The sequence below is a fragment of the Mustela nivalis genome (assembly GCF_964662115.1).
Source record: "Mustela nivalis genome assembly, chromosome: 16".
Classification (NCBI taxonomy): domain Eukaryota; kingdom Metazoa; phylum Chordata; class Mammalia; order Carnivora; family Mustelidae; genus Mustela; species Mustela nivalis.
In genome coordinates this window covers 18,472,194-18,499,852 of record NC_139035.1, presented here as the reverse complement: position 1 = coordinate 18,499,852, position 27,659 = coordinate 18,472,194, and the positions used below count along the sequence as shown (strand labels likewise).

The window sequence follows — 27,659 nt, the reverse complement described above, 5'->3', positions numbered from 1 at the left end:
TACAGGATCTCAGTGGTAATTTTGTTATTTGTGCTTGCTGATGGGTGAGAGGCCTGTCCTTTGCACCAAAAGCTGATATTTTAAAAGATTTTCTGTGCCTACAGGGCCTCATTCAACATCTGGCTCAAGTCTGGCAACCTGGCACCGGTGAAGTTCATTCTGTCTGCTGTGTAGAAAATACATGGGAGGTGAATATGATGTCCAAGTACTGAGGGGGTCCATGTGGCGCAGAACTTGAACACTCCACGTTAACTGGTATACAGATACCGGTAACAAGTCCTGCTGGATACACGTTCTATATACACTTTGTGGGATCCATTCTATTACATTTACTGATTGCATGGTTAAGATTTAGGAAATTTCTGTAAGGTTTTTCTCTTGGTGTCTAACCAAAGTGTCCTAAAGAAGTGTCCTGTGTAACAAATGATTTCTCAAGAGTCACCAAAGGGGTTGGCAGAGAAAACAGGATTTGGGTTGTTTTGTCCACCAAGTAGCCATTTCTCAGCCCCAGAAATCCAAAGGGTGAGGTGATCTCCCACCTCTACCGAGGGCTTAGCTCTCCTGTTAATACAATTTTGATTCCAAGATTTCTTCTCTGTGTAACTGAAGGAAATTGGAGTTGAGTGAGCATGTGATAATGTCAGTGGTTAAATGGGTTAGATCCATTCTCTGCTCCTCTTGCTTTGACAGGCATGTAAGTCCCACTCCATTCTTCTTTACGTGAAAAGCCCAGGTGAGCCCAGGAGGGTGCCTGGTCTTGGACTGCATTCATTTCAGAATGCCCCTTGGCCTAGTCCAGCCCAACTAAGCTTTTTCTCAGGCTCCAGATTCCTGGCAGAGGGATTTTATGTGCCCTTCAGGTGATCATAAAGAAGAAATTTCTCTCGAGTTGTAGCACACAGCCTTTCTGGAGAAGAGCATGCATTAACCCAGTCCCCACCTCCACCAGTGCCCCACACACTGTGGCATTTTCTTACATCTGTGAATAAACCCAAGAGATCCTAAGTAAAACCAATCCCTGGAATCACTTGTCTTTCCACCATCCCCAATGAATTAATCTCAGAATTCCATCTTGAAACAAACAAGTTAAAAATCTGCTTTTAGCATTGTGCTGAGTGAAGTATTTCACATCACTATTTTAGTATTAAAAACTAAATTCAAAGGTAATAGTAAATTCATGTTCCAAAAATTTACTTTTGATTAAATGCATTATTAGTAACTATACTATGTAACACTCATTTATTTCCAAGGAGCTGGATGTTAGAACACAGCTAAATTCAACCCTGGTCACTGAAGAAAAGTCATCTTATTTCTCTTTGTGTTGACAAGATCTTATTAACCATCCTCAAAGTTCTCCAAGCACTGGTTTCAGAAAAACAGAAAAAAGAAATCTTGGCTAGTGGATATCCAAGATTTATCTTCATAGAAAAAATTAATTTGACTTTAATATATTTAAGGATAGGACCTCCTCAGAATGAAAAACCTCCCTTTTCTTCCTTTAGGAAATTAATGGCTGCAAAGAAAAGTTTCAGTGAGAGAATATAAACTCACATAAACCACTGCCATTCAATTTCTTATTCCAACGCCTTACTCCTGAAGGAGACAGAAATATGAGAAACAGCACATGTCATTCCTGAGCAAAAAGAGGAGTGAGGAGCCATAACTATAACAACCCTTAACCAGTTAATCAATTGGCAATGGTAACTGAATCCACAGATAATTTCAAATTCTCATTTTGAAAAAGTTCTCCTTTTTAGAGATTAAAGAGTAAACGGATACGAATTTCAAATACTCTCCTTTTGCCAGTGAGCAGACTCAGTAGAGAAGAAACAAAGACAAAATCCTCAGTAATTGATAGACTGGAGAGTCAGGTTTACAGTCACCAAGAGCTGACTGGCTTTGTTACTATGAAGCATTCACCAGGGTCTGTTGGAAAGGAGACTAAACAGCCATGCTACCGAGAAAGAAAAGAATAAAGAAGGTATGTAGGGATGGGGCGCCTGGGTGGCTCAGTGGGTTGAGCCGCTTCCTTTGGCTCGGGTCGTGATCTCAGGGTCCTGGGATCGAGTCCCGCGTCGGGCTCTCTGCTCAGTGGGGAGCCTGCTTCCTCCTCTCTCTCTCTGCCTGCCTCTCTGCCTACTTGTGATCTCTCTCTGTCAAATAAATAAATAAATAAAAAGAAGGTATGTAGGGAAAGCTTGAGTGAAATTTTTGGGTCCTCCCCAAATCTTCCTTCACTGAAGAAATGTGCTGGAAGTGTGACCAGGAAATAACTGTTAGACCCTGGGCTCCCTATTGAGGAGATATTGGCCTTTGTTTCCAGGCATTCAGGGGGCTGTGGGGGAGCCACTTTTTTCTGTGGAGAAGCCATTCACTTTCTGTGGGAAAAGGGGAAGTGTGTGGTGCCCAGTGGAGAGCTCTTCAGTTTAGACTCTGAGCTTTGAAAAGTTCTCTGTATAGCAAGAAGTGGAGACTTGAGTTCATCTGTGGGGAGGGCCTTTTCTTTGTTCTGTGAAAAGCTACTCTAATGGGCCTTTGAGTGGTAAGAACTGAAGCAAGTTTTCACCTAACGCAGTGTGTTCGGGTAAAACTGACATCACAGTTAATTTGAAAGCAGATATTCTAGAATTAGACTGAGTAGCAAGTGAGCTGGTGTGTTAACAGTTGTGTAGAGTTCAGTCACATTGTAATTTGGCACTCAAGTAAGGGTACCTGCCTAAATGAAGTAGCTCAGAGTTGTCCTAGATTCCAAATGAGTATTTATTTAAAATCAAAGTACATTATAGTGGTTTAAATTTTTTTTAAATTTAAAATAGGATTAAGAATCAGAAATCAAGATAATGGGGGCTCCTAAAGGCCAATGGGATGAATCATTATCATTTCCCCCCCTGATTCCATTTCATCCATATAAGCAGAAATTTCTCCACAAAAATTCTGTGGAATATTGAATGACTCAGGGCTCATGACTCCTTTTAGAGTTTTTACCCCTTCACAAAATAGAGCATTTTTAGGATCTTAGAAGGTACTTAAATCCTTGGTGATTGGGGTAAGATTTTGTTTGCTAGAAAAGAGTTTAGTTCATTTAAAAAGTCCTTGAGAAATGAATGCACCATTCAACGCACACACTCTGATTTGACAGAGAGGCACTAGCTCCAGGATTCCAAGCTTCCATCCTTTAAATCAGTGGAAGAAAGGAAATCCAGGCTCTTCAGCTTAGCTTCTGCAGCAGCAATAAACTCCCTGGAGGCTTTCTGCAGTGGAGGCCGGGGTGGGCCCATTGGAATCCCAGAGACCAGAGTCATGATGGCTTTGGTCTGTGACACCCCAAAACCTAGAAAGGAAAAATAAATAAGGAAAAGTGACTGGGACCGTCCACTTTGCCACAAACATCCTAAAACAGAGATCACAGTCTAGTGACTTCTACAATAGGATAAGGTGGAAGTAAAAGAGGGGAACATTTCTTATCACTATGGCAGACTGAGCAAAGGAAATCCCTCTTTCTGCCTTGAACATGTAGAAAAGCTGGCAAATTGTTAACAATTTGACAAACTGTAAAACAAAACAAAGGAAGACTCAAAGTCAGCCTCAAAAGGAAGAAGGAGGGACCAAAGGTATCAGGAAGAAAGAGGTCAGTGTGTGAGTTGCCGAAGCCAGGTGGTCCATGAAGATGATCTGATTCAGGGATATATGCCTGTGGATCAGAGGACACAAGACTTCATTGCTTAGGCAGAATTGAGTTCAAGCACATCTAAGAAGTCCCTGAGAAATGCACTCCTTAAGACGTTGCTGTTTTAGGGACGCCTGGGTGGCTCAGTTGGTTGGACAACTGCCTTCGGCTCAGGTCATGATCCTGGATTCCTGGGATCGAGTCCCGCATCGGGCTCCCAGCTCCATGGGGAGTCTGCTTCTCTCTCTGACCTTCTCCTCACTCATGCTCTCTCTCACTGTCTCTCTCTCAAATAAATAAATAAAATATTAAAAAAAAAAAAAGACGTTGCTGTTTTAGAGCTCATGTTATAAAGCTGGGGCAGGAATCCAACAGGAAGCCTCGGGTCTGTGCAGAGCAGGGGTCTGAAATTAAATGCCCTGGGTAAAACTGGGAGTCAGCCTTCTATGAAAGGCAGTGGAAGAAAACCTGGCCTGCTGGCCTGGGGACAGAGAGGCATGAAATCTTGACTTCTGACAGGCTGTGGAGGGAAAACGATCATATGAAAGAAATCCCAAGCCTGTGCTATCGATGAATGCTGGATCCAGATTTGCATTACGCACTTGGTGTAAAAACTGTACTAAGAAATTAACCTACATACTGGTTAGAACTGGTGAAACTATAGTGTCCAACAGAGGCGAATGTAAAAATGTAAAAATAGGACAACTCTGAGCCTCAAATTGTTAAGACACTTTATAACCTACAGCTCAATGGATTCTCTAGAAAACAACAGTCTCTGAAGACAAAATCAAAGTTAAAAATTATAAAACACATGAGAAAAAAGCTGCACAAGAGCTTGCAAATGCACAACTGACAAATCCCACATCCTGGGAGTAGATGATGCACAATTCTGAGAGACCTCACAGAGATAAAAGGAGGAATAGAAGCCATAGGCTACGAGAAGGGCATATAAATAAAGAACAGGAAAATCTTGGGGTGCCTGGGTGGCTCAGTGGGTTGAACCTCTGCCTTCTGCTCAGGTCAGGATCCCAGTCCTGGGATTGAGCACCGCATTGGGCTCTCTGCTCAGCAGGGAGCCTGCTTCCCCCTTTCTCTCTGCCTGCCTCTCTGCCTACTTGTGATCTTTCTCTCTCTGGCAAATAAATAAATAAAATCTAAAAACAAAAACAAAAACAGGAAAATTAAAAAAAAAAGAAATGCTAGAAATGAAGAAAATATATATATTCAGTGAAATGAAATAGGACAAAGCAGAGCTGAAGATAGAATTAGGGATGTTGAAGGTAGATCTACCAAAACAATACAGCAGAAAGAAACAATACGGCAGAAATACAGCAATTGTTTTAACCGGCTATACTTTTAGATCCCACATATGAGAAGTAACTTTGTTTTGCTAAGCTAACTAATAGTAACAATTGAGCATCTGGGAGGAAACTACTAGTTTGACCAAAGATATACAGTATATTTTGATGAATGCAAAATCCCTTCCAGGCCTATTATAAATGGCAGAACAGGGAGCTGCCCTCACAAGAAGACTACAAGTTTATTAAGCTAACTCCCTCCTTGCCTAAACTGTGAAAAGCTCCAACCTGCTAAAGAAGTCTGAAATGATTTCTTTCTTTTTTTTTTTTTTAAAGATTTTATTTATTTATTTGACAGAGAGAGATCACAAGTAGGCAGAGAAGCAGGCAGAGAGAGAGAGAGGAGGAAGCAGGCTCCCTGCCGAGCAGAGAGCCCGATGCGGGACTCGATCCCAGGACCCTGAGATCATGACCTGAGCCGAAGGCAGCGGCTCAGGCGCCCACGTCCACTGAGCCACCCAGGCGCCCCTGAAATGATTTCTTTAAAGATACATTCTTTTAAATCATAAAACTTATCTTCAAGAGTCCACTTTAGCGGGGCGCCTGGGTGGCTCAGTGGTTAAGCCGCTGCCTTCGGCTCGGGTCATGATCTCAGGGTCCTGGGATCGAGTCCCGCATCGGGCTCTCTGCTCAGCAGGGAGCCTGCTTCCTCCTCTCTCTCTCTCTCTGCCTGCCTCTCTGCCTACTTGTGATTTCTCTCTGTCAAATAAATAAATAAAATCTTTAAAAAAAAAAAAAGAGTCCACTTTATTTTTTATTTTTTTTTTTTAAAGATTTTATTTATTTATTTGACAGAGAGAGATCACAAGTAGGCAGAGAGGCAGGCAGAGAGAGAGAGAGGAGGAAGCAGGCTCCCTGCTGAGCAGAGAGCCCCATGCGGGACTCGATCCCAGAACCCTGAGATCATGACCTGAGCCGAAGGCAGCGGCTTAACCCACTGAGCCACCCAGGCGCCCAAAAGAGTCCACTTTAGCTAGCTAGCTTTCTTTCTATCCGGGGAAGGGGTCAGAGAGAGAGAGAGAGAGAGAGAGAGAATCTTAAGCAGACTCCAGGTCCAGCACGGAGCCCAACATGATGGCATGAAATCATGGCACTGAAATCATGACCTAAGCTGAAGTCGAGTTGGGCACTTAACCAACAGGGCCATCTAGGTGCCCCAAGTCCACGTCTTTAAAATGCAAATATTCTGCCTAAAGAGTAAATTTTTTTAGCTAATATCTTAGAGCTGTATTTGGTAAAAATGTTGCAGTCTCACTGCTGGCATACAGAATGATCTTAAATAGACACAGGTACATTTTGGTTCTAGTTTTAATAGTTCAATTTATTGGGATGCCTGAGTGCCTCAGTTCGTTGAGCCGCTGCCTTCAGCTCAGGTCAGGATCCCAGGGTCTTGGGATTGAGTCCCACATGAGGCTCCTTGCTCGGCAGGGAGCCTGTTTCTCTCTCTACCTCTGTCTGCTTGTGCATGCACTCTCCCTCTCTCTCTCTCACAAATAAATAAATAAAATCTTAAAAAAAATAGTTCAATATTTATTTAAATGCACCTTAGGTACATATATAACTATCACACCAAACCCACAATCTTGTGAAAAGTACTACTTGGGACAAGGGAATGATAATAGGTAACTAATGATACTTGTGGCACATAATAATGACAGAAATCATGAATGTGAAAAGCAGATGGGAAACACTGTCTTTGAAGGATTAAGAGAGCGAGCAGAGAGCCCTTCAAGAATGTGGGCCATATCACGTAATAGGTGCTTGGGCTTGGGGGGAGTTGCCAGGATAAGCCAGAAAGGCTCTGAAAGGGACGTGGGTGGTCTGCCAAGACTAAAACGGAAAACTTTTCCTGGACTTGACCCAGATTCTCAGGAAGGATCAGTCTCCTCAGAAGTGGAATGAATGGTGGCATCTGTCATCTGTGATGGGATAATATTTAGGAACTCTGAAAAGGCTTTTCTATGCAAATTCAATGTATTTCCCTCAAATTTTACTTTGTCATATTACCCAAACCTCCATCCATTTGAGCTTACAAATGTTAATAAACTCTTTTTACATTGCAAATACTCTTGGGAGAGCTGTCAGTCATTCACAATTTAGTAAGATCTATACTCAGACTGCCTTCCTCCAGGCACTCAGGCTGAAATCAGCCAAGATGCAGTAGAATTTTAAGGAGCAGAGGCACGAACAGGGAGCGAGTGCTGAGAAGAATCAGAAGGTGGTGTGCAGAGTGGGGAGGCAAGCAAAGCGCGAAGATGGACGGACAAGGTTGTAGAAGGGTGCCAACCAGATTTACTTCACAACTTTATAGGTTGGTCCTGAGGCTAGTATCGGAAATAAAATTCTGCTTGCAACAGAACACTGAAAAGTGTTCTTGTTGAACCCTCACAGAAAGTGATGGTCTTCCATTTCCCTAAAAGTCAAAGCAGACAAAGTAGAAAACTTACCAAGTTTGAACACAAAGTTGATAAATCTCTGAATACAAAACTGGAAAGGAAAAAAAAAAATTGACAGTCAGTATCACTAAGCTATGATAACAATGTAGAAATTTTGGAGGTCAAAGGACAGAAACCCCAAAAGAAAAAGCCCACCACCTTAGTTTTCTGAAGGCTTGTCAGAGTGGAGAAAAACCCCCAAGTGAGGATGGTTGAGATCCATCAAGGATAAGGTAGGCTCTTTTCATACACATAAGCTTTATACAAAGGGGGCCATGCAGAGAAGTGCCCAAGACAGAATTGCACAACAGAGTTAAGACGGGGGGTGGGCAGTCTTCATCATCTAGCTGATCCTTATACATCTAAACTTATCAGCTACTGTGGTTGTTTTCAAACTGGGGTATGCTAATTTCTAAGGTACTCTCTAAGATATCTAGGAGCACTTAGGAAGGCTAAGATTTATGGGAATAAATAATTTCTGGATCCTTAACTTCTGTAAGTGCTATTTTTTTTTTGTAAGTGCTATTTTTCTTAAACTAAATGAGACTAAGAATTTACATGGAGGTGTAGACTGTTCAGATTTCCTTTTCGTGAGTGCTCCTCTTCCCACTTTTGAAAAAAATAAAGATGTACTTCCTATATCATTGCTTCGGCACTGCCTGTATTACTTGGGACACCTCTGGGAACTGAATAAAGGAGCAAATCAAAATATTGGTACTGGCATCGACAAAGTGAAAAAGCGATTCCTCTAGTTAATAGGTATCACGTCCTCTAAAAAATTATAGGGGTTTCAACTTTTTGCTTTCAATACTGCTTTCAATGTTGCTTCTCAGGCTGTCAGCTGAAAATCACTAAAGCATTCTATGGTTTTTAACACAACTCAAAAAACTATTCAAAGAATTGAGTGACATCACTATAACAGAATTTCTTCTATTCTTACTACTAATTTATATGAACAGGGTTTCATAGCATTTATTTCTCTAAAACCAAAAAACATAAATAGTATTGATGCTGAAATGCAACTCACCCTAGCATTAAGTAATCTTCATCCATGAACGTGTAAGCTAACTCATAAAAACAGGCTCTCATCCATTTCATTAAGAGATGCATTTTTGATTAACATTTTATGTTGTTTTAACCAATTATATACAGTCTAGTAACAAAAAATTCAGTACAGAATGAACTTTTAACACCCAGAGCCTTAAAAACATGTATATATATGTTCTTTTTTCCCTCACACACAAACTGTACTATATTACATTCACAACTCTATACGCCACTGCTTTTGTACACTCAATATACCATGAAATCTTTCCAGATTTATACATAAAAAATGATCTTGTCCTTTTAAGGGCTGCATATAATTCCATCGCATCACTCAAACATGATGTTTTTAACCCTTTCCTTATGGCTGGGTATCTGGGTTGCTGCTGTCTTTTGCTCTTATAAACAACACAGTACGAAGCATCTCTGTACACATGTCATTTCACTTATGTAAATACAACAGATGGCATTTAAGTTCATGAGAATAAATAAATTCCACCCTGACTTGTTGGTCTGCTTCTTCACTTGACTGCAAGTTCCTTTACAACAGAGACCGGCCTGACCGAAGTTATGCACTTGGCTCAGCCCTTGGCATTTGAATAACGGAGTCGATGAGACACACGCACACTAGCCTTCTGTAAGAAAAGCCAGAGAATGGGGTAAGCTACACTCCTTACCAGTACCTTTTCAAGCAGGATGACTTATTTGAGTGGGACTAATGGGGGGGAGGGTGGAAGCTGGACTAGTCAAAAAAAAAAAGAAGCTGCTAAATGGAAGGGCTCCTCTCACAACCATTTCCCTGTCGATTCTGTCCTCTGGTTTCCCTCTCATACAACTCAGAACAGGCTGGAATTTTCAGAAATAATGTCCACTGGGAAGCTACACCATCGGGGCTGAGCACTATTCCAATCTGGCTCATGCCTTTCGCTCTCACTTATCTTTTGGGGATACTCCACTCAGTTATTCTTACCATCTTAAAAAATCCCTATGCCTCTTGACCTCTGATAAGTCCTTCTCTTGTGCCTATGCTGTTTCTTTCCACCTCATTCCACTGACCTCAAGCACACATACTACCCAGCTCAGAGACTGGTTCTTCCTTTCGTGAGACTCTCCATTCTCCGGACAGCTGCCTGCCCTCAGTGTAACATTAGCGGCAGCCACCATTTCTCCCCACCTCGGGTCTTCCCTGTAACCCATCAGCTCCTGCTGCTTTTCTCTTCCTCTTTCGAAGTCAGTGTCTCCTTTTAGATCACCCACTTGGCTCTTGTTTCTGCTTGGTAGATGCTTCCAGTTCTCAACACATGGCAGGTGAAAATGACTGACCTGCTCTGACTTTGGATTGAGTCTCCGTGTTCTGGGTTACCAGCGTCACGGCTTCTTCATATACTCTGGTGACTTGGGTGTGAAGTCCTCAAGGGGACGGCATGTGGTCATTTCTCCAGAACGCTATCGCTATTATTTTATAGTCACAAAAATACTTTGAACATAAAGTAAAAGTAAGATCGTTTCTAGGAGGAACACAGAGAAAGATCATTCCTGTATGGGGCCTGTCCTGATTGGACACGTGGGGAACACAGACAATCGGGATAGGTTTGGCTTTAAACAAGAACAGGTAAGAAGCAGAAGGAAAGTAAAGAAAGAGGCAGTGAGGCAATTTTAACAAGGGCAGGTGTGCTAGGAGTGCTGGTGAGAGAGAATAAGGACTAGCCAGCGGGAAAGAAAAATTAACCTGATGGTTCAGGGCTGAAGAGAAGTCCTTTCGTTCAAAAGCCTCCAACATCTGGTTTGTCTTTTTTCCCAGGTAGTTATAGGTACTGGAAAGAAAACAGTACACACTGCAGGATCAGTAACTCAGTGGGAGACACCTAAATCTTCAAGTCCCTTTGATGCCTAAAAGGGAGAAATATACCAGGCCTTCCAGAAGTCTATTTTTTGGCCCTAGTCTATTAGATATCAGCTGTCTTCACTTCTGAGTTATCTAGCAACAGTAAGCGGTGCCAAGAGGAGGCACAGAATACCAAAGAGGATAAAGAAAAAGAAGAAAAGTGGGAAAAGGATAAAGTGAGAAAAAAGGGAAAAAAGCTAGAGATGGAGGTGTATTTGGTAGGGAGGGACTGAAGCCAACACCTGCCCCAAGGCACACGCACAGGCACAAAGCTAGATTCGAACTGTGGGTAAAATGTAGTATCTGAGAGGAGGCCTAAAAGCCTTATGCTGAGGAGCTGGGTGAAAGGGGCAAATCCCAGCAGATTATCTGAGTTCTCTGCCGATTTATGTATTACCTGCAGTATGTACGCTTACACAATTTATATATTACCTAGAGACTACTTTCTAATAATATTAATGAAGATGATAATAAAATGAGAGATCATTTATTGTCTATTGTGTTCCAGGGGCCTGACATAAATCGTGTCTAATTCTCTCAAAACCCTGGCTTCTGTTTGGTTGTGAAGAAACTATGACTTACAGAAGGCTACACAATTGTGGCAGAGGCTTTCGTCATTTCATGCTGCCATCTGCTACCACTCAGCAAAAATGCAAATGAGAATAAGTTATTTGATCTGATAAAATGTGGACTTAAAAAAATAATATCCAACTCTACCAGTAAAGACAAATACCTTAGACGAATGACTGAATTCTTTGAGAAATCAGCAGGGAAGAAGTTTACAAACAAGGATGCTTCCCTAGTTTCTAAAACTTCTCATATAAGTCAGTCTTAGAAAAATACATTTATCTTGATATATCAAAAATAGAATGCTGTTGGTATTTCATACATGGAGACCCTGGAGTAAACAGCAAGGGATTCCAAGAGCGTGAAGTTCACATTATCTTCTGGCAATAAAATAAGGAAAAATAAAATATAATAGCTGAGGTAAGTCACTTACAGATGTGAAACACTCCTAAGTCACAATATGTCTGAGGAGTTTCAGAATCCTAAAATTCAAATCCCAGGGGTCTTAGGCATATTTAGTCAGAGAGGAATATAATTATAATTAAGAAGAAATAAAGTCTAACGAAACGTACTTCACTTACAGATTATGTTGACAGAATTAAAATGCCTAGTATGGAGGCCACAAAACAAAAGTAAAAAAATGTAAGAATTTCATGGTCAGCAGATCCAGGCATTCAGGTTCCCATGGTAGAAATGTCCCTGCAGTGGCAATGGATGTTGTGGGCCATCCTGGCCTAGTGAATAACTTACCTAACTTACTTATTCTACTTATTCTTCAACAAAGCTATGGTCAACAAGACATGTTATCAATATTATTTTGCTTCTCCTACCCTTTTCCCATAGGAAGGAAATGCACTTTCAGTTGACATGAATATTTCACTCAATCCCTTGCAGGCACGTTTCTAATGAACTGGGTAAACAAGTGCAGTGGACATGCTAATTGAATTGCCTGCCTCTGCTGAGAAGGCATCAGGCCACATGATTCTACTTTTCTGGCTGCAGCTGACTGGACTTGGGCGAGCCAAACAGGCACTGCTATCTCGTGATACCCTGAGATGAGATTCACGACCGGGCAGCCACGATTGTCCCTGTGCATGCTGAAGTGTAGAGAGGGCACCCGGAGAGCAAAAGAGGGAAAGAGAGAGGTGTGCGGAGAGACGCAGGGGTGAGAGTCTCCAGAGGAGCACAGGTGGAGAATCATCTGTCCTGCCTGTTGAGAGCTTTGTGGTCCTAGGTTCTCACCTTAGCTGAGGCCTGGCTGCATTTCCTCCTCTTGAGTTTTACCCAATTTCCCAGTAGTTGATAATAATGTATCTTCTTCCACATTAGCTACTTTCAATGGGTTTCTGTTACTAGTAACTAAGTAATTTCTGGCAAGTTCTGTGCAGGCTCTTAGCTCAAGTTCCTCACCTCTAATTGCAACAGACGCTTCTAATAACAGTGACTGAGTTGCTAATAAACTGCTAAGCTCTACTTAATTTCTTTTTATGGAAAGACTGAGGGAAAGAAAGGCAGCTTTTATTAGAAAAGGTGTCTGTGCAAGAAGTATAAACACATATGCAGCAAATGCCTCCCTGGGGGTGCTTCGCAGTTACAAATGCTGGGAGAAATGAATCAGCCTCACCTGCCGACTGCTCCAGTTGCTCCCATCACCAGGGCACTCAACAGTTGCTAAGCAAAAACACACAGAGGATTCACTTGAATGAAAAAGAGTGAGAGAAAATATCTTGCAACCTAAACAGCTTACAAACTGTTCTGGAGGGTAACTTCCCTGCTGGGACAGGCCAGTGGATAACTTACCTCATCCACCCCAAAAAGGAGAGCAAACTGTCGCTGGCGATTCTGATCAACACACTGCCCGAAGTCTAAGAGATCGGTGTCACTGAACTTCAGCCCTTGGAAGGTGGGGATCTTCTCCTGGATCCTGTCCAACAATTCCTCAGCACGAACTGCTCAAGACAGAAAATGCCTCACGAAACTGCACACGTCCAGAAAAAGTCAAGTCCCATCACGTAGAGCCCCTCATATCTGCGCTGAGTGCCAGGGGCTGTTCGCAGCTGGACGTCACTTGCCCCCACTTAGTAGTTCCTATGACTTGTTAAATTTCAGCCTCCAGGCTTCCATTCCTCGAAGACAACAGATGAATGTTTTCAAATCACAACATCTATCTTTTTTCTTTTAAGGAAGTAGAAAGGAACGGAATCCAAAAAATAATCTCCTAAGAAATTTCATCTAATTGTAACAATCCCCTTTCTGGAGAAGCACAGTAGCAATAAAAGAAAAGTCAAAAGAAGGGGTGCCTGGGTGGCTCAGTCAGTTAAGTGGCTGCCTTTGGCTCAGGTCATGATCCCATCCTGGGATCGAGTCCCACATCAGGTTTGGGCTGCACGCTCAGCAGGGAGCCTGCTTCTCCCTCCCCCTAACACTGTGTAAAAACTTTCATTATAAGATAGTGTCAATGATCGGTAGGAGTGAATTATTTTTGATAAGACTGACTTATTTTGGAGCCAATTTGAACTACCTGGTCAACAGTTTTATGCTTTTGTGACCGGGGGTGGAGGGCAATGGAGTGGGAGTTTGTTACTGAAACAGGGTAAGATGTGAGAGATGGAGGGAAAGAAACACGGGGAGAAACATTACTTACTCTTTACCCCCGTCAAGGCTGGAATGTGATAGTAATAAAATGGCAATGCTGGGGCAGCAGCGGCCACCTCCTTTAGGAAATTAATCAAGACATCTGAAAGAACAGCAGGAAAAGCCACTGTGTAAACAAGTATGAAACACTAACTTCCCCTGGTAAAAAATTAACCATCTATTGGAATGCAACCATCCCTCTCAGAAGGCCAAAATAATATGATCACTTTCCTGCCATACTAAAATACTATTAAAAAACTGGTGTAAACCTTCCCACATATTAAGAGAAGCTCATGAAATAATACTCTTATCAAAGCCAGAAGCCCATCAGTAGGACTCTTGTGCTCTTATCCCAACAAGGGTTAAATGTGGTCAGTGAACAAGGAATTTGCATTAGGATCAGAATCATCAAGTTGTAACTGGGAAAATTCTACAACAAAAATATAAACATTGGCTCAAAGAGGGAAGTTATAAGAATAGCGGCACATGTCACAATAATTCAACCAGAGGTTGGCACTTCTCCAGTTTTGGGAGAAAACCAGATAGAGCAGAAGAGAATTCATTCTAGTTTACTGAGGATTTGCAATTTCCTACATCATCCTCCGTGAGTTTTCACAACGACATTGCTAAGGAGGATAAATAAAATCCATCAGACCTGCTTACACTGGGGAGTGGGAGAGAGAATCTTATGTACATCGTCTGAACACTGTGATGACGTACTCTGCCCATGATAAATACTTGAGAAAATTATTATGTATAACTCATTATCTTTCTTTTTTCTTTTAGGGAAATGTATTGACATAAAATTTTTATAATCATGTGAAAAAAAGTTTTAAAATATGTTCATTCTGAATTCTCAAAATAGCAGTATTTAAATCATTTATCCTATATTAACAGTTATTTTCTCTCTACCAATACTAGATGAATTTCACAATTACTTTGACCCAATTACATTTAGCTTTGATTTTATTTAATCATGCATGCAATCATGGATTGTCTGTCTTCAATCCTTTCAAAATTTGTACTTCTTTGTTTGCTAATCAGAAGGATTAAAAAGACTCAGTACACTTGGAAGCCACAAATAATTGCTGTAGAGAAAGCAGAGAAGGAGAAAGCAATTAACTTGGTATTTTGGAAGACAATGGATCTTTCTCTGAAATCTCCCTCTAATTCATTACTCACCCAACCTTGACTAGAACATGAAGTCTCAAGATGCCCATCACTTATATTCCTCTTTTTTTGAGAAAAATGACCCATGCTTTGCCATGTGGCTCTGACACTACACAACCGACTGGACTAGGAGTGGATGCCTAACCTGCACCTGGAGGTTGACCTGGGGCTTGGTGGATGACCCAATCAGATTACTTGGTAAATGAGCTGAAGCCCTTCTTAAAGGGGTCGTTTCTTTTATGGATTCAGGGAGACCAAATATTCTGGACAGTTGCTGCACCACCGCAACTTCACGCCGTCGGTCCACACAACTTTACTTCCAGGAGTTCAGTATGACCATTTTGAATGAAGGCCAAAGAAGTGGACCACGTGAGGCCCCACGTGTTTGGACGACCTGCTTACCTGTGTTCCCTGGCTTGAGAAAGAAAGGTGCAAGGACAGCGATGCCATCAGCTCCTATTTCTGCGGCATGTCGGGCCTTGAAAAGAAGAAAGAAGACCTTTATGGGTCTGGTCCCAATTCTGATGTTTGTGGGTTGAGGGGTGGTTTCCCCTCATCAACAGGAAATTCTCCAATACCAGCTGCATGTCCTGCAAGCTTACTCAACTCTGATACTATCTACCTGGAGACAGAATCAGACTGCACAGGTTAAGGGCTCAGTCTTACAAGACGACCCTGCTTCCCTGAACTTCAGATGTTAATCACAAGTCCAGGTCATCACCTATGCTTCTGACCAACTGGCTACAGACTTGGGAGGTTCTAACGACCCCCTCCTTGGGCTCACAGAACTCAGGGGAACATTTGACCAGCAGTTTATTATAGGAAGATATAACTCAGGAGCAGCCAGGTAGAAAAAATGCACAAGACAAGGCATGGAGAGAGGGCCTGTAGTTTCCATGTCTTGTCCAAGTGTGGGTGTGCCACTCTCCCCAAATTTCCACATGTTCACCAACCTGGAAGCCCACTGAAACCTGCCCTTTTGGGTTTTAATGGAGACCTCACTGCATAGGCATGGCTGATTTCATCACTGGCCACTGGTGATGGATTCAACCTCCAGTCCCTCCTTTCTCCCCAGAGGTGGAGGTCGGGTAGGACTGAAAGTTCCAGCCCTCTGATCACACGGTTGGTCTCCTGGCAACCAGCCCTCATCTTTAGTTGCTTTCTAAAAACCACATCATTCATACAATAAGAGACAGTTTTATTGTTCTCATCACAGAAAACTGCAAGAGTGTTAGGAACTCTGTGCCAGAAACTGGACAAAGACCATATATATATATATATATATATATATATATATATATATTTATTTATTTATTTATTATAAATCACAATATCACAACTATCTCCTACATTTGCCTATATCTTACATACTGAGAGTAGCAACAAACCTCAAATTTGCCAACAGATGCATCACTAGAGAGAAGAAAATAAGCCAAATTTAACAATGAATGTCAGCAGGAAAAATTCAAAATTGCAAAGTAGAGAACCTGGGTGGAGGTGACCCGTGCATTTAATCTTATACTTCTTCAGACTTTGTCAGCACAAAAAAAAAACCTTGCTAACAGAGATATGAGTGTTTCATTGTAATAATTATAACTATTATTAGAGAAACTTGCAAGTGTAATTTCTCTTCTGGTGTTCAGCCCATTGGATGATGCTGTCTTTCCTGCCCAATGATATAATAGTCATATTTTAAAGTTTATTCTAAATTTATTTAAAATTTTTAACTTATGGATTGGGAATGCAGTTGAAAAATTTTAAGAAGAAAAAGATTATGCACATAAAGGAAGATACAGTGTACCACTATTTTAGGGTTTTCTTAAATTCCTCCAGAAAAAAAAAGACCATTTCCTTCTGCTGGGCCCTTAAAACATTCTTAACTATTTTGAGACCTAAAATCTACTACATTGCAAGACAGTGTGAACAGTGACAATTCTCAAATAGAATGAGTTCCTACAGGCGGGTGTGAGATCTTACTCACTCTCGTGTATAGTTAGTGAATTATGGTGATAAGCACATAGCAGGGACTTGCTGAGTCCTTCAGAACATGTCCCCCTACCTAAAAGGGAAAAATATTTCTCTCTAAGACTTTAATAATATCTATCTCTAATAGATGGGATTAGCTTCCTGCAAAAGTAGGAGAGCCAAAGAGAAGACCGGGATACAGTCCAAAGACCAATCGTGACATTGGGTTTAATTTCATTAACACCAATTGGATGTTATATATTTCAATCATTTGTTTAGCACTCTGTTAAGGACAAGACTAGAAGGATAACCTTAGCTGAAAATAAAGAAAAAGGAAATAGCTAAGAGACAGTTAATGGCAGTGCCCGTTCAAACAACATCCAATGGAGTTATGGCTAAGCAAATACCAAATTACAGTCTCATTGGCAAGATTATCCACATAGTAAGGGATTATCCCTATAGCAGGAGGATTACCTCTATACTAAGATTATCTCTGCTCTATTCTAGAGCTCAGCCTGATGGATGACAATCTTTCCTGTCATGACAAAATGTTAAAATTTATATCACACATAGGAAAAAAAAAAGCAATTAAAAAGAGATGAAAACAAATCTCCTACATCACACTACCTTAATTGAAAGGCCTATTGTAAGAACAAATCATGCATCAGAAGGATAAATGAAGTCTCCACGTTTTGATTCTAGACTTAAGCAACAACCTAGCAATATGCCTTCCCTTGTGGCATGCCTGACAATAGTGAATTACGACTTTGCAAATATATATTATACATCCCATTTCTAAATTCAGTAATGAGAAACAAAGAGAACCCATCAGGAAGATGCTGGGGCTAGATCAAGTCATTGTAATCTTTGGAATCAGAATACATAAATTCTGAAAGTATGGTGAATTGAGTAGTGGTCCAGGTACTGGACCATCTGGTAAATACCTCAACACTTTCAAGCTTTCTTTTTTCACCCAATTCACGAAGTCCTCAAAACAACCAAGTCATGTACTTTTCTCCCAGAAAGTGTTACTCCTTCCATTCCTGCCCTGTGCGCCACCTGATCTGCTAATCTCTAAACCTGGAGCAATCCAGCTGTTTGTATTCTGGAACCTATGTTCTGGTTGGATACTGTACCTAGAAAGAAATTTTCACGACTTAGTTGAATGGTAGTAAGACAAATTTATGACTTATGACTTCAGTTGGTCTTTAGCACCATGGGCAATCTTTTTTAAAATTTTAACTAATTAGGGGTGCCTGGCTGGGCCAGTTGGTAGAGCAAGGGACTCCCGATGTCAGGGTTGGGAGTTCAAGCCCTATGCTGGCCATAGAGCCTACTACAAAAAAAAATTTTTTGTTTAATTGCAACAAAACCATATAAAATTTACCACCTCAATAATTTTTAAGTGTTCAGTAGTTTTAAGTTATAATCACATTGTTATAAAACAGATCTTTAGAACTTTTCATCTTGCAAATCTGAAACTCTAGACCCACTAAATAATTCTCTCTTCCTCTAGCCTCTGGTAACCACTATTCTACTTACTGTTTTTATGAATTTGACTATTTTAGATACATCATTTCAGAGGAATCATATAGTATTGTCTTTTATTTTATTTATTTATTTATTTATTTGATAGAGAGAGATATCACAAGTAGGCAGAGAGGTAGTCAGAGAGAGAGGAGGAAACGGGCTTCCTGCTGAGCAGAACCCGATGCGGGCCTTGATCCCAGGACTCTGGGACCATGACCTAAGCTGAAGGCAGAGGCTTTAATCCACTGAGCCACCCAGGTGCCCAGTATTTGTCTTTTAGTGACAGACTTATTTAATTTAAACATAATGTCCTCAAAGAGGTTCACCTATATTACAGCATGTGACAGGATGGATTCCCTTCTTTTTTATGGTTGAATAATATTCTATTGTATTGTTAAAAAAAAATCCACAGGACCCAAATGGAGTCACTTACGTTAAGGCCCCATGTCAGCAAACCAAGATTTAACACCTAACCTGGCTGTAGTTTCAATCCTCCCAGGAATGTAATCTTTATTTTTTTTAAAAAAGATTTTATTTATTTATTTATTTATTTATTTATTTATTTGACAAAGAGGGAGAGAGAGATCACAAGTAGACAGAGGCAGGCAGAGAGAGGAAGGGAAGCAGGCTCCCCAGTGAGCAGAGAGCCCGATGTGGGGCTCCATCCCACAACTCCGAGATCATGACCTGAGCTGAAGGCAGAGGCTTTAACCCACTGAGGCACCCAGGTGCCCTGGGAATGTGATCTTTAAACTGTCAACATGGAATTTCCTGGTCAGCCCTAGGAAATCCACAGTCAGACCCCCACCTTTCCCCCTTGGAGGGTGACCTTGCTTAAAACAATGTGTTCTTTGCTAATAATTTCCTTTTTCTTGCTCCTTCTGTCTTTAAAAACCTTTCCTTTTCCATAGCTCGACAGAGCTCTTTTCTATTTGCTAGACTGGATGCTGCTGGATTCATTCAATAAAGCCACTTTGATCTTCCAAATTACTCAGTTGTATTTTTGTCCTTTAATAGTAGGTATATACCACATTCTGTTTATCTATTCATCCATTGACAGGTATTTGGGTCGCTTCTGCATCTCTCTATTATAAATAATGCTGATATGAGCATGGGTAGGGACAAAATTTCTGTGTTTCAGTTTTCCTTCCCATTCCTGCGGGCAGCAATTCTCAACTTTTACCGCTTTTCACATCTGAATCCCATCTTCCTTTATGCCCGGCAGATGGCTTTGCCTTTTGCTTCCTAGAGACACTGAGGTTGGCTCAAGTTCTTCTCCTTATTTGCAAACTGAGCTACATCTATACCCACCCCCACTTGGCTCAGAGGAAGAGGTGTCTCTGTCTCCTACTCCAAACTCTGCTATAGGAATTAGTCACTTGGGCTACACTCATTATGGCTGTGTCTGCTCCTGGATCGTGAGCTCTGACACCGCACATCTCATATTCCCCAATGACAGCATCCAGTATATAGCAAAAATGGTATTGGGTTTAACTTCAGCATAAAAAAGGAGCCCCTGGGTGCCTGGGTGGCTCAGTGGGTTAAGCCGCTGCCTTCGGCTCGGGTCATGATCTCAGGGTCCTGGGATCGAGTCCCACATCCGGCTCTCTGCTCAGCGGGGAGCCTGCTTCCTCCTCTCTCTCTGCCTTCCTCTCTGCCTACTTGTGATCTCTCTCTGTCGAATAAATAAATAAAAATCTTTAAAAAAAATAATAAAAAAAAAGGAGCCCCTTCCCTTATTCACAGTCTAAAAGAACCCCAAACGAATAAACAAATAAACAAATACTAACAATGGACTCATAAAAACAGAGAACAAACTGGTAGTTGCCAGTAGGGAAATGGGCAAAATAAGTGAAGGGGATTAAGAGGTACATACTTTTAGTTACAAAATAAACAAGTCACAGACATGAAAAGTATAGCGCCCGGAACGTAGTCAATAATATTGTAATAACGTGGTCGGGCGACAGATGGCAACTACACTTATCCCAGTGAGCACTGAGTAATGCACAGAATTACTGATTCACTATGTCGCACACCTGAAATTAATATAATATTGTATATGTCAACCATACTCCCATAATAAAAGGAATAGGAGGCCCCTGGAGTGGTCTCTCCCAGATGGACTTACGTACATACCAGTTCTTGTGATTCTTTCAAGCTCAAGGCTCCTACGTGAATTACCACCTGATCCAACCTATAAAAGAGGAAACACTGTTGTATCACTTGGAAGTTTACAGGAATGCAGAAGGGCTGAACTACCCCGGGTTGTGCTGGTTTTGGCAGTTAGCTAATGGCCCTCTAATCTCAACCCCCAAACTATTAAATTCTATGGTGGTCTATTTAAAATTAGTCTAATGAGGGATTTAAAAAAATGTCCAGGGAGTAAAGTTTTGACACCAAGAGTCAGTTCATCAGTATGTGAATGCGTGTTTGGACAAAGCACTGTTTTAAATGGTGTGTTGCTGGTGATCTGTGCGTGGAGACTGGGGTAACATGGAGGTATTTCTGGTTGGGGATGAAAATAAAGAGGTTCTTCAAAGAGTACAGCCAGGAACAAGTCACATGAGAAATGAATTCACTGTAGAAAGCTTTTTCCTGTCTTGTAAGTCCTCAGAATTTGGCTTCTTCTGAGAGGTTTCCTCTGAAGACCCCACTATTCATCTTTGGGGGTGTTCCATGTGGCCCCACGGGTGGAGGTCACAGTGAGCCTGGTGTTCCCAGAAGAGGATTAATAGAACTCAGTTGTGAGTCCAGTCACCCCAGCGACTCTTCTGAGGGACCCTGAATAACGAACATGCCATTTTCAAGGGATGGAGACACGGCGTTCTTGTTTAGGCCTGCTCACTGAGTCCCTAGTGACTCCTGACTTGTTGTGTCTCAGGTGAAATGGGGCCCCACTAAGGAAGTATTGTGATCAGGGTTGCATTTTTAAAGATTTTATTTATTTATTTGAGAGAGAGACAGAACAAGGGAGGAGCAGAGGGAGAGGGAGAAGCAGACTCCCCACTGAGCAGGGAGCTGGAGGTGGGGCTCAATCCCATGACCCTGGGATCCTAACCTCAGCTGAAGGCAGATGGCTGACTGAGCCACCTAGGTGCCCCAGGGCTGCATTTTTAAAGGTTAAGACCTCTGAAAGGAGAAAGGAAGGCTGACTCAGAGGCTCTTACTCTTATCAGCTGCTTTTCTGAGCGGCCTCCTGAAACCTTTCACACCCCTTCTCCTGGCTTAGGGTTAAACGAAGCCATTCATTCCTTCTCCCTTCCACCCTGATGCTAGGTGCTGCTAGAGAAAACCACCCTATGGCTTTCATCCCAACTCGTTCTTTCCCAATTCGGGAGAACGAGGCTCCAAAAAGCCTTCTGGTCAACATGACTTACTTCCCTTCCAATTCTGTGCAGTGGCTACTTCAAATCTGGACTGTTCTCAAGCAAATTTCAACCCAACCCTTGTTCCTGGCAGATGTGCTCACTTACAACACACAAGAAATACACAGAGGCCTCATACACAGATTACCTCACTTTTCCTCTTCTGCATCTCCATGCTTGGCCACATCCTGGCCCATGCATGCTTCCCTCCTAGCTTCTGGGCTATCCTCTAAAGTTACACTACCTACTTGTGGTTTTGTTTCAACCCCCCAACCCAGACCTTCCCATCAAAGGTATCAGCTGCCTACGCATTATTCTCTTTGCAGATAACTGTCTTTTCAGCAGAGAAACATGCTCAAGACTTCCCCAGTTTAAAACAAACTTCCCTTCTTTCCACCTTGCTTCCTCTTCCCTCATCCACCACTCCATATCTCCTTCCCTTTACCAGAAAATGTTCTGAGAATGAGCTGTGCTCGTCGCCCCCACCCCCGCACCTCTGCGGCGGCGGTCCACCCACCCACAGCTCCCTGCGGGCCGCTCCTGTTTCGCCAGCCTGGCTGGCTCTGCACTCTCCGAGGTCATCGGTCACAGTCACTGCAAGTTCACCGAGCAGTCTTCTCAGCCCTCCATCTACTGACTTTCATAACATCTAAAATTTATTACAAATGTGGTGATGAAACAGCATCCCCATGCTTCAAGCCTGACCTCTGGCCAGAAGGTGGGAGGCTGTGTCATCAGGAAAGATGCCTGGAGGTCAGCTCTGTGGAAGGGCGCCCTTATCCTGATGACGCCACTCACTTGTTCCGCCCTTGGGTCACCCACTCCTCTGCGACCTGGCGACGCTCTGAGACGCTCAGGGACAGGCCTTCTCCGGTCGTGCCATTCACTGTTTCAAACAGAGAGTCAGTTAGTGGGGCCAACCCATTCCTTTTGCTCTTCCAACACGGACACAGGAAGTGCAGGGTCAGAACTCCTTGCTTAGGGGAAGGGACATGGGGACAGATCAGAGGTTGGAATCTAGAGGGGAAATGCCACATTTCCATTTTAATCTAAGATTCTCTTCTTCCCATCTTCACCTTGTTCCAAGCAGTGGGAAGCTTAATTATGACTTGTAATGACAAATCCGTCCTTGCTATTAGGGATGGAGAGTGAGTATTTGAACACAGACTGCCCTCATTTTAGGCAAATATCCAATCACACCACCTAATTCTATTATCTGGGCTTGAATGGCAGGAAAATCACCACCACCCAATACTGGGCTGTCAAAGGGTCATAAGGACAGTGGTGCGTACTACAGATCTACAAAGACCTCACTCTATAGTTTAGCATGACGGTAGCAATCTAGGACAATTTTTTCAATGTAATTCATAAGAAAACACCAAGGATATTAATATTTCTTATTTAAGCACTCTTATAATAGCTACTCATTCTCACAACAGCCCTGCAAAGTGCAAATGATTCTTCTCATTTATAGATGCAAAGATGAGATTTTCAATCACTAAATAGAGTTTAGTGAAAAGTTTCCAAAACTTTCCCTTAATCTCTTAATGGATCACAGAAAGTATGCACACGGCACTAGGATACATTACTGGGCCCTAATGGATTTGGATCTCCAAATACTGAGCACTTACCTGGGGTAGAGAAGGCGGGGTGAGGGTAGGAAAGAGTGTTTTTATCACTCCTTTGGGGTCTTAAGACACTTCCAGTGTGCTGTACGAGTAGGGATGTTCCTACTTCTTCCCAATACCCAGGGGAGATCTGAGGCTCTTTGAAGGGTAACAATCAGTCTTTGCTGGCCACGGCTTGGAGCCGTAGGGGGACATCAAGTGGTTCTGTATTCAGGTTCTGGTTTTGATGTGTGCCCTGACTGCCTTTTCACAGAGTTTTGACCTGACTCAATTATGATCTTATGCTTCGAGTTCTTGAGGGACCCCTGCTGGTAGAGCAGCAGCTTGGAAAAAAGCTGTGGTGTCCAGTCTAAGGGGCAAAGCACCTACAACACCACACAAAGGGGCAACTCGGTCACAGGTAAGTACAGTTCTCGGGCCTTGAGTGTACAAGATGTGATTTGAATCCATCGGCTATGAAATAAATGAGTGTAACTGCTGGACCTGTGAGTCTTTTGCGTGCTGCCTTTAGAGTCTTTCCACAGTTACCACATGAAAGGTCTGGGTGAGACACAAAAAAGCCCATTCTTAAGAGACAGAAGTCTGGATTTCGCCATTACTCTACCATTTTTGGCCAAGTGCCTTTAGGCACCCTAAATACATCTAAATACATCTGAGCCATAGATTTTCTTCTTCAAGGTGGGATTAAAAATAATACCTTATCTGTTTTGAAGGTATACCATCAAACTAGGAAATCTCTTGAGGTGCTTTCCAGGTCTAAAACTGATGAGTCTCTAGATTCACAAATTTACTTAGCTTAGCCAGGCTCAGTCATAACCTATGACACAAGACACCGTGACCTCCTAACTAGCAACCAGGTGAGAGCTGCTTTCTAAGAACCGGGATAGAGAAGTCTAGAGAAATGTCTGAAGATGACTCACCAAAAATACTCTTCACTCCCTGTTCCTCCACAAGATAATCCACATACCGACCGATGACTGAAAAGTTGATTTCTCTACAGGACACAGGAAAAAAAAAAAAGGGAAAAAAAGCATATTTAGTCTTCAGATTATTATTCAACCACTCCTCAAATCTATAAACTGCTCTTTTGTTAATAGTTATTAAAAGTCCACCCAGGGGCACCTGGGTGGCTCTGTGGGTTGGGCCACTGCCTTCGGATCGGGTCATGATCTCGGGGTCTTGGGATTGGGCCCTGCATCGGGCTCTCTGGTCAGCGGGGAGCCTGCTTCCCCCTGCCTCTCTGCCTACTTGTGATCTCTCTCCCTCTGTCAGATAACTGAATAAAATCTTAATAAATAAATAAATAAATAAATAAATAAATAAATAAAATAAAAGTCCACCCAGCCATGTTACACTAAGTGAAATAAGTCAGTCAGAGAAAGACAAATACCATATGATTTCACTCGTATTCAGAATTTAAGAAAGAAAACAGATGAACATAGGGGAAGGGAAAGAAAAATAAGACTAAAACAGAGAGGGAGGCAAACCATAGGGAACAAACTGAGGGTTGCTAGAGGGAAGGCGATGGGTGGATGGGGTAGCCCGGTGATGGGCGCTGAGGAGGGCGCTTGATGTAAAGAGCGCTGAGTGTCGAACGCGACTGATCAATCACTCAACTCTACCCCTAAAACTGATAATACACTATATATTAACTAAGGTGAATAAAAAAAAAAAGTCTGCTTAGCCAATATGTAAAATACTTAACTTGCTCTAAATAATGCCTGGATTGTTCCTTGTTGTTTTGAGCCTGGTGATTTCTCTACTTATCCTTAGATGCCTCACTGACATAAGCAACAACATTATTTTATCACAAGGCTTTATCCCCTGTAAATTTAAACATCCCCACGAGTAACATTTAAAAATTAATTATTTAATAATCTTGTGCCCTTTTGGGGAAGAAGGATGATTGGGGCCATGGTTAAATGAGAATTTAATATTTTCCACTTGGTGAAAAGCAAACATTTTTTAGGCTTACAAGATAGGAAAGTCCGATCTTGATAATTTAAGAATTTTTGCACTTAATGTTTGTGACAGCAAATGAAAGCTTCAGTGGTTTTTGCCAGTTTTAATCAATGAGGATTACACTGGAGAGGAACTTTGCTCTCACCGCCTCTCAAAGCACAGTCTGTGGAAGAGCCGCCTAGGGATCTGGGGCGTCTGCAAGAAGGTCAGAGTCCCAGGCTCCACACAGTCCTACTCAGTCAAAATCTGCATTGTAACAAGATCCTCCTGTGATCTGCGTATACTCAGCGGTCTGAAGGGCAAAGGCCTTGTAAGGATCTGATGCTTAAGGCAATAAGGGTTCTTTTCCTTAAAATCAAATTGATTTTTAAAATCTAGAAATTGACCTACACACATCATATAAAGTGACCTGTTCTTAACCAAAATGCAGGGGAGAACAACGGGGTGGAGAGTGAAAATCCAAAGGAAAACTGTGGCTATGGCTCTAACGGGTGTCATAGGTCACCAAAGCCATGGTTATATTGCCAAGGACAAAAAGTGCTAGTAGGCTCCATTTACATTTTTGTCAATGGGGGCCCGAGAATCCTTGTTTAATTTCAAACTTATTAACATCCTTTTACTTTCTGTATTCCTTAACAAACCAAAACAAAACAAAAAAATTGGATGCATACAGAAAACAAAGACATCAAAAGGTATTTGTCAAAGGTAACAGGAACAGAAGGGATAAAAGCAAAGAATGCACAGGTGATCACTGTCCACAACATGCCAATGACATCTGATCCAGCCACTTGGGAAGAGTGCGCTTGGGGCAGCTGTAAGGCCCCCAAGGGGAGCACACTCCCTCCATGATGGCTGGAGGTACTGTAGCACTGCCCTCCCTGCCCACTTGCTCAAATGCCAAATCCTGGCCTCTCAGTCTTGCTGAGCAGAGAGGCTCCCTGAAGGCACGACAGGAACAAACTTAGGTTGTTCTCACCTAAAAGGAGGAAAGGCACGTTATCTGCCTAGACAATCTATGTCAACACCTTCCTTTAGGTTAGCTTGACCTGCTCAACTTGAAACGTCCATACCTTGGACAGTCCTGACCATTTGGAACCTGCTCCTGGTTCCAAGCTTCACCGCTTGCCATAAGCTCTGAGTTGCAGGAACAATCAGCAACAGCTTTGTTTGCAGGCTATAAACCCCGATTTTGACTTGCGATGTCCCCCTACCAAAGCAAGCAACAAGGAAACAGCTCCTAATCACACTTTCGAATCACAGACTGGAAACAGGAAATACACCTAGTGTATTTCCAGCTTATGCTGGAATCACAGATTCCAATGCAATGGCTCCCACGCACTTTCACTGAAGTCCTGGCACCTCCCCAATTCCATCCCAGCTCCGTATTCAAGATCATCTGGAGTGGGCCTGGCTTTTTCACAGAGGAGGAGCCTGGAGAGGTCTGAATGGTCAAGGGCTGGTAGGTACTGTACTCTGTCTGATGTGTGTTCTTTTGGTTTAATCTAATGCTTCATCGTTTGGTAAGGGAATCTAGAGAGCTTGTTTCTATTTTCAGAAATACTTAAGGAGAGAAACTGTTTCTGTTGGGGGATGTAGGTATATATCCCCAGTGTGGACACTAAGCTCAGTAGGGGCCTACACCACCAAGTCGGCCTCTAGCGGCCAGTCTACTATGCGGGCTCCGCATTCTACCGGGCTCCAATGAAACACCTGGCCATTAGGACTGTTACTGCTTCTCATGATGAAACCCGGCAATACTTCAAATACACCTCATACCCTCATCAAAGTTCACATCTCTATTACCACGAGGATCATTTTGTAAATTGTTTATGCCACCCTCCAGGCTAGAGCAAGGACTTCCTGAAGGCAGGCACGGCGCCTTTTACACCTGACTATCCCTTCTCTGCACCTGCATAGTGCAGAAGCTCAAGGAGGATGAAACACCCATGATCTCTGCCTTCAAAGCGGCTTATCTCCACACCTGCAGGATCCACATAAACTCCATTATTAACTGAGGAAAGGAGATGGCTAGAATATTAAGGAATATTAAGGACTAGAGTAACTAGAATATTAAGGGATGTATGTTGAGGGCTATGACTGAAAGTATATAGGGATTCAGAAGAGTCAGAAGAGGGTCTCACCTTTCCAGTTAGGGAGGCTGGGAGAGAAGATTTCTTTTTCTTTTTTTTTAAGATTTTATTTATTTATTTGACAGACAGAGAAATCACAAGTAGGCAGAGACACAGGCAGAGAGGGGAAGCAGACTCCCCGCAGAGCAGAGAGCCCGATGTGGAGCTCGATCCCAGGACCCTGGGACCATGACCTGAGCCAAAGGCAGAGGCTTTAACCCATTGAGCCACCCAGGCGCCCTGGGAGAGGAGATTTTGAGGAGGAGGTGGTTATGGAATAAACAGGATGAAATTCTGCACACTTCCTTCCCCCTGACGTT

The 27,659-nt window shown here is 42.4% G+C and overlaps 1 protein-coding gene across 2 annotated transcripts in view; it reads right to left on the bottom strand.

Annotated features, from left to right (window-relative positions):
- Positions 1-2,742: 2,742 nt before the first annotated feature.
- NPL (N-acetylneuraminate pyruvate lyase) overlaps positions 2,743-27,659 on the bottom strand; it is a 35,606-nt gene continuing 10,689 nt past the window's right edge. For both annotated transcript variants that reach the window (XM_082702868.1, XM_082702867.1), the window contains exons 3-12: positions 24,169-24,242; positions 22,419-22,506; positions 20,392-20,449; positions 15,163-15,238; positions 13,601-13,693; positions 12,757-12,905; positions 12,581-12,627; positions 10,234-10,318; positions 7,473-7,512; positions 2,743-3,331 (exon numbers count right to left, since the gene is read on the bottom strand). In XM_082702868.1, coding sequence (XP_082558994.1) covers positions 3,147-3,331; positions 7,473-7,512; positions 10,234-10,318; positions 12,581-12,627; positions 12,757-12,905; positions 13,601-13,693; positions 15,163-15,238; positions 20,392-20,449; positions 22,419-22,506; positions 24,169-24,242 — 895 coding nt within the window. In that variant the 3' untranslated portion in view covers positions 2,743-3,146. The remainder of the gene's footprint in view (positions 3,332-7,472; positions 7,513-10,233; positions 10,319-12,580; positions 12,628-12,756; positions 12,906-13,600; positions 13,694-15,162; positions 15,239-20,391; positions 20,450-22,418; positions 22,507-24,168; positions 24,243-27,659) is intronic.